General features: G+C 36.7%; 1 protein-coding gene across 3 annotated transcripts in view; it reads left to right on the top strand.

Moving 5' to 3' along the window:
* LOC144974974 (urocanate hydratase-like) overlaps nt 1-498 on the top strand; it is a 47,700-nt gene extending 47,202 nt beyond the window's left edge. For all 3 annotated transcript variants that reach the window (XM_078918549.1, XM_078918550.1, XM_078918551.1), the window contains exon 19: nt 141-498. In XM_078918549.1, coding sequence (XP_078774675.1) covers nt 141-287 — 147 coding nt within the window. In that variant the 3' untranslated portion in view covers nt 288-498. The remainder of the gene's footprint in view (nt 1-140) is intronic.
* The last annotated feature ends 6,724 nt before the right edge of the window (nt 499-7,222 follow it).

The following is a 7,222-nucleotide window of genomic DNA, read 5'->3' as shown; positions in this document are numbered from 1 at the left end:
AAAATAAAAATAAACATGGTCGCCATTGCTACATGTAAACATTATGTGCACATCGATCTAGTCTAAGAAACTAAAATGTAGTAATTTTGGCCACATACAATATTAATTTAATTTCATTGCTTCACTGTTTTTAACATTAGGTATCCAGACGGTGCTGGGCAGGCAATGAGCATGCAAGGGAGGCCATCGAACGGACAATGAAAGCCGACAACAAGTTGAACGTGACACTTCCCAATGCAGTCAGGGATGGGACTCTATTGGAAAGAGCCCTCAACCCGAATTTCTAAATACGTATATACCGAGTATATAATTAACTACAATTTTGTAGTCTATATCTATATTAACGTTTCCAGACTTTTAAATATATTTTTTGATTATTGTCAGGACTGTGTGGTGGGACTTCTACTTTTTTTTAAAATGGATAATAAACGTGATGATCAGACGATCAACTCAAATTTTATGATTCAAGTGTTGAATAAAATTTAAACTCAATTTCTATTTTCTTCTATGAATCATATTCATTTTTTCACTTCGTAAGAGAACATCATGGCGTTTTTTATTTGGCACGGAGAGATGTTTTCTGCATTTAATATCTTTATATTTCGCTCACTTATCATAAAATTCTTTCCGAGTGTTTATACCGGAATATCGTTGATATCAATTTCAAGAAATTGATTAATTGATGGTATTATTATAAATAATGAGAGGAACCACTAACTGGTATCGATTCAATGCAAGTAATCCCACCTCGCTACTAATACTACTGCTACTACTACTACAACTAATACTACTCGTACTATTACTTATACTACTACTACTACTACTATTACTACTTCTTCTTATACCACTACTATTACTACTACTACTGCTTATACCACTACTACTATTACTACAACAACTTACTAATGCCTGGGTGGGGATCCTGACCTCCCATAGCGGGCAGGGAGGTACATACTGTGTCTTCTATCCCCTTATATCTGTTTTCCAACATGCTTTCTGTCTTTGTCTTGGAATGAGATTACTTGGTTTTTTTCCTGGCCCTGGTCGGAGTCCTGGCTGGGAGGGAAACAGTCAAATGCATAGTTATTGTTTTGGGAGATGATATTTTTTTCCTTGTAAAGAGAGAGAGAGAGAGAGAGAGAGAGAGAGAGAGAGAGAGAGAGAGAGAGAGAGAGAGAGAGAGAGAGAGAGAGAAAATAAGTAGGAGTGAAATATCTGTTCAATGTTACAGTTATCGTTTAACGTTATAACAAGTGTAACTAAATGACAAATTGCCATATTTATGGAAAATAAAGATTATTATTATTATTATTATTATTATTATTATTATTATTATTATTATTATTATTATTATTATTATTATTATTTATTATTTTATTTATTATTATTATATTATTATTATTATTATTATTATTATTATTATTATTATTATTATCTCTCTGTTATGTATTATTATATTTGTTATTTCAAATGTATAATGTAAGCATTTGAGTGTATTCCTCTTTGTTGGATTTTGTGCATGTGTCCGGATGAGACTTATAGGTGATCTCAAACTAAGTACATTGCGGGTGGTTGGATGGGAGCATCACCCTTGAATCATATACCTATGATGTTCGCATGGGTGTACGATCCGATAGTGATGTCGTTTCTTCTTCTCTTTACTAGCCTATCCTGCTTCTTTGGTTTGTGATTGTATTTTTGACAGGGGATATTTTTTTTCCTGTAAATCCTCTGCCTGTTTGTTCTTGGTTATTTATAATTTAGCTTATATCTTTAGGTTATGATTTTGATTGACATTTGTACTATTTTTGTTAGATTGCTTGTTTTTTTTGTTTCAGCGGTCTCTCATATAACCTCAATTGTGTTGGAAGAGACCTAAAGCAACAAACAAACAAAAAAAAACAACTAAGTACATTGGTGGTATGCTCTTGGATTCTACTTCTACATCTAATCCCTATTTGTTCCCAGTTCCCCTTTGTCTTACTTTCTCTTGGCTGCTTTAATTGTAATTCTAGAACTTTTTACTATCCCATTTTCTTCCTTTGTACTGGCGCTGATATGACCTTAATGAATGTGTTGCAAGCGCCGTAAAATCCTTTAAAAAATTAAAAAACAAAAACTTACTACTACTGTTGCGATTGCAACTTCTGCTACTCACCCACCGCTTTCTCTTCCTACTACCACCGTTACTAATACTGCTGTTACTAATGCTACTAGTACTACTACAACTACTACTACTGTTGCTGCTGCTACTGCGTACTACTTCTACCACCACCACCATCACTACTACTATTACTACCACTATAGTTGGCCAATAACCGGGTGGTGTCATTTTTGTCTCGGTGGATACGGATAAAAGAAACGACCCGACCAGACTTTGCCTACTGCACAAAAAACTTGGTTGTTTTATGGTCGTTTACGTAGAAGTGGACACACGGCCTTAGGGTTACAAAAAATCCATTTTGCCAAATGTACACATAAGACACATGAAATAGATTAATAGATGATAGTTGAAGATCATTGGTGGTGGTGAAGGTAGTGGACCTGTGTCATGGCCAGCGGCGTGGCGTATTGACGGCGTATGGTGGTGCCATGATTAGAAGAAGAGAAAAAAATTCTAAAACAGTGAACACGGTTAAGAGGAGAGAGCACATGTTAAAAACTCTCTTTTTTGGAAGGGTAGGGGGGAGGGTCGATGGTTTCTACGAGTGGACAAAACTCACAAAAACAAATAATTCATGAAAACATCCCGTATGAAAAGGTCTTTGTAATTATTCTTTGTCCACCATTTAAAGGATTGGTTTTGGTCGATAATGCAATCAATATGTGATAAATGTAAATCAAAAGAGAAAAAAAAACCTATGACAGAAATTACTTACTTTTAGTACTTGTAAAGAAAATCTGCACGGCGATGTTTCATCTCTGCAAATCTTTTTATAATGTGTTTATTGAAATTTGGAATGGCATCTATTTCAGCTTTGTGAATTGACAGAATCATTAACGAATTTAACCGCTCTGTATTTCATTGAATTTCGCAAGAAATTTTTCACTCTTTTAAGGGTGCGAAAACAACGTTCAGGAGGTTAAGAATTACGATGGAAGTGGTTAAGGTCACTATAGCCTATAGATGTCCATGATTTGTCAGTGTTTGTTGTATCTGTAAAAAGTAGACAATAAAAACAAAAGAAACGGTTTTTTTTTTCTAAACTAACTGAGCCATTCATGCCTGTCATACCATGTCACTGAAAAAGAGCGTTTTCGAGATTTTCACACCTGTGTTAATTCAAAATCAGTTGGTTGGTGAGGAACTAGTCTTTTTATTTCTAATTTGTCATCTAGTGTCAATCTCCCAAACGGTCGGTGAAGTAAAGAGTCAACTTGATTCATTGCAATTCATTGTTTAACAAAACAAAACTTCAAAGTATATCTCAAATAATGGAAATCAGTGGACTACAATTAATGATTGCACAAGTAAAAGGTAGATTCAGATCTTAAAGCATCACAAAGAAAAAATCACTCCACTTAAGTACTTAAAAAATCTAAAAACACACCAAAGTATAACTGTTGACAATCTTCGCTTTCTTTCTCTGACGCACACAAATACACACGCACAAACACACACACACACACACACACACAAATAAACACTCATACACACGTAACCATCAACTCGGCACTACAAGCAAGAAAAATGTTGGTAAATTCGTCCACAATGCTTCGTTGCAAAGAATTACTTTATTCAATAATCGTGAAAAAGAGTTGGGGGTTTGGGGGGGGGGGGGGTGGTGATATGTCATATTTTTAAGTTTTATGTTGTCTTTCTTTGCTGCTTACAAATAAACTTGACAATGATCAGTGTTTTTGACAGTTAATGTAATATTTTGGATGGCCGAAGTTACCCCAATTTGGCGCCTCCCCCTGTCCAACGGTGGAGCTCTCAGATCCCCTGCACAAGTCGAGGGGTTTTCCGCTATTTGAAGATAGTATAATTCGACCCAGTTTCTCGCTCAATCAGCTGTAGCGATACTAATGAATAGAGCATTAACTGGAGCTTGGATTGCTTTGCACCACGGTGTTTGATTTAGTCACTACTTCGCGCAGTGATGTCACGAGTCGGCGCAGTGCGTGATTCGGAATCTTGAATAGAGTGGAGACTAAAAAGGCAGTATGTTGTTGGCGAGTTGGCGAAAGACAGTGGATTTAAAATTTCTCAGTTTTATTTTTAATTAAATTATGCTGTTAATGATTTTTAAAAGATTGGTACGGTGCCTGGCACCATTCGATCCAATGGCCCCACGCCACTGGTCATGGCGGCAGTCAGTTGTGGTCGTGACAGTTACAGTTGACGACCCGGGTATAAATGGGTAATGCAGTATGCAGGAGCCTGACCCAACAACAGAAGGCCATGAGAGTGGGTAGATTCGGTCCCGGTGTGGACTTAAGTGTTCCAGACTGTAACCGTGGCATTGGTGGTCAATAATGAATGATCGTGCCAGATAGTGTAGAATGACTTCCTGAGTCAAAAGTAGAAATAGAGAGTTGATTTCATGAGTGAAGAGCAAGAGCTACACTCAAGTCCATTGTCTACCTGGTCCCAAGCCCATCCACTCCAGTGTTAGAAGAGATGACCAATACAAAGACCAGTATGAATAAAATGCAATGTTTATTTTCAAGAGCAATTCTTCTTGAATCAATGTGGCTAAATTCTGAACACAGACGGCAGGGAAAGCACCAACGTCATCCCTTCATGGAACAAAAGACAAATCCGTCTCGACTTAAGTTATGAAAGAAAAAAAGAGAGCAAGGAAAAGAGATATTGAGACGGAAAACACACACACACACACACACACACACACACACACACACCGAAATCCTACTTTTTTATCAATCGGGCAAAACTACACAGTAAATTAATGCAATAAATAGTTTTAAAAGTATTTTTATTAATAGGCGTTAAATCGAGGCGTGTATGCGTCGACTTTGTTAATTTGGACTTGCTGAGTTCAAATATGTATTTATTTTTAAGATCATTTTTATATTGATGGGCTAAATGGTTTGCTTTCTGGCTAAATTTTTGTTAAAGATGAAAGGAAAGCCGGCTTCCGGAGGCATACCCAAAAAAAATTTAACATGTCGAATATTTTCTGGTCTCCTGCCGACTTGACATTTATACCGGCCGACTCCCATACACACCTAACCTGTCCTGTCAGAAATTTGCGATTGCAACTTTGACGCGAATTCGCGTTTTTTGCAACTTTTGCCCCTTTTTGCAACCGTGGTGCAACTTTGATGCTTTTTTGCAACATTGGTGCAACTTTTGTGGAAAACCCACTCTAAAAAAAAAAGGCTATTTTTCTCCAAATCTTGTAAAAATATTACTGAGTTTGCGCGTCGGGGCGCTAACTGGGCCGATTAGAGATAGACGACGATTGGGATTGTTTGGAAGCTTTAACCCTTTGCCCACTAGTCATTATGATATCGGAAATGCTATCGCCGTCTACATCTACGCCAGAATAGAAATAGAGGGTGGAGCCTACCATGATATAACATTTTATTTTTATGGATCCCTAATTTCATCATATCAGTTCTGTCCACTGACAGGTGGGTGTGTATCGCTTTCCAGAACTTATGTCTTTATATGAAATCCTGAGTTTTTGACCAATCAACGGATTGCTCTTTTGATAGCTCGCTGGTCAACATGAGTCAGCTCAGCCCTTGATTTATGTACAGGCATCACAGGCGGTATATGTTGTGTAACTTCAAAGACCACGGTTGACCGAAAGCAATGAATGGAAGCCCTACTGTGGCGTGGAGAACGAGGTCTTGTATGTTCACTATCTCAACGCTCGTGAATTCTTAGTAATGCTGGATTCACAATCAAAACACGAAATCTGTGTTTTAAACTCTTGAATCAATCGAGTTACATCAGTGCGTTCGTCTCATTGAGAAATGAAAAACGATATATAAATCAAGAACATCGACCAGAAAATAAGGAAATTATCATAAAATTTGAGAAAGCTGTTTTCAAAATCAAATCTATTACAAAAAAGGTTATTTCTAGACCGATTTTTATGAGACAAAGACAATTTTTCTCCACTTTTCAAGCTGATTCCAACAATGAGGTTTTCAAATATATCGCAATTAGATTATTTGTCATTATTTTATTTTTTTAAATACCCAATTGACTGCTCAGGAAATGAATACGTAATCCTTGGCGGCTAGCGAGTAGGTGTTAAAGGTAAATTTTGCTTACCCGCATACATATATACACAGACTTATCGTTGTCTAGCATCCTATCATTTCATTCGGCTCGACTATTAAAAGGGGTTCGTATCGTCGCTAAAGTAATTACAAAATACATATATTTAAAATATCTTTATAGTAATGTGAATTACATCAAGAATGATCATTATTATGATTTATTACGATGTGAATTGAATTAGACCTTTAAAACTGAAGTTTAATCTGACACCCTACTCGCTGTTATCATTCGAGTCTAAGTTGTAATTAGGCAACTTTGGCTAGAAGTGAAAGACATACATTGTGTGTTCAGCCTCTCTCTCTCTCTCTCTCTCTCTGTGTGTGTGTGTGTGTGTGTGTGTGCGTGCGTCTGCGTGGGAAAGGGATACGCAAAATTTAACACCTACTCGCTAGCCGCCAAGGATTACGTATTCATCATTTCCTGAGCAGTCAATTGAGTATTTAAAAAAAAAAAAAGAAAATGACAAATAATCTAGTTGCGATAAATTTGAAAACCTCATTGTTAGAATCAGCTTGAAAAGTGGAGAAAAATTGTCTTTGTCTCATAAAAATCGGTCTAGAAATAACCTTGTTTGTAATAGATTTGATTTTGAAAACAGATTTCTCAAATTTTATAATTTTATGATAATTTCCTTATTTTCCAGTCGATGTTCTTGATTTATATATCGTTTTTCATTTCTCAATGAGACGAACGCACTGATGTAACTCGATTGATTCAAGAGCTTAAAACACAGATTTCGTGTTTTGATTGTGAATCCAGCCTTACTAAGAATTCACGAGCGTTGAGATAGTGACGTAACAATACATACAAGACCTCGTTCTCCACGCCATAGTAGGGCTTCCATTCATCGCTTTCGGTCAACCGTGGTCTTTGAAGTTACACAACATATACCGCCTGTACATAAATCAAGGGCTGAGCTGTCTCATGTTGACCAGCGAGCTATCAAAAGAGCAATCGTTG

The sequence above is a fragment of the Berghia stephanieae genome, chromosome 6 (assembly GCF_034508935.2).
Source record: "Berghia stephanieae isolate SIO BIC M18660-M18661 chromosome 6, UCSD_Bste_1.3, whole genome shotgun sequence".
NCBI lineage: Eukaryota > Metazoa > Mollusca > Gastropoda > Nudibranchia > Aeolidiidae > Berghia > Berghia stephanieae.
Note: the sequence above shows the minus strand (reverse complement) of the source record. Positions and strands in the feature narration are given on the sequence as shown.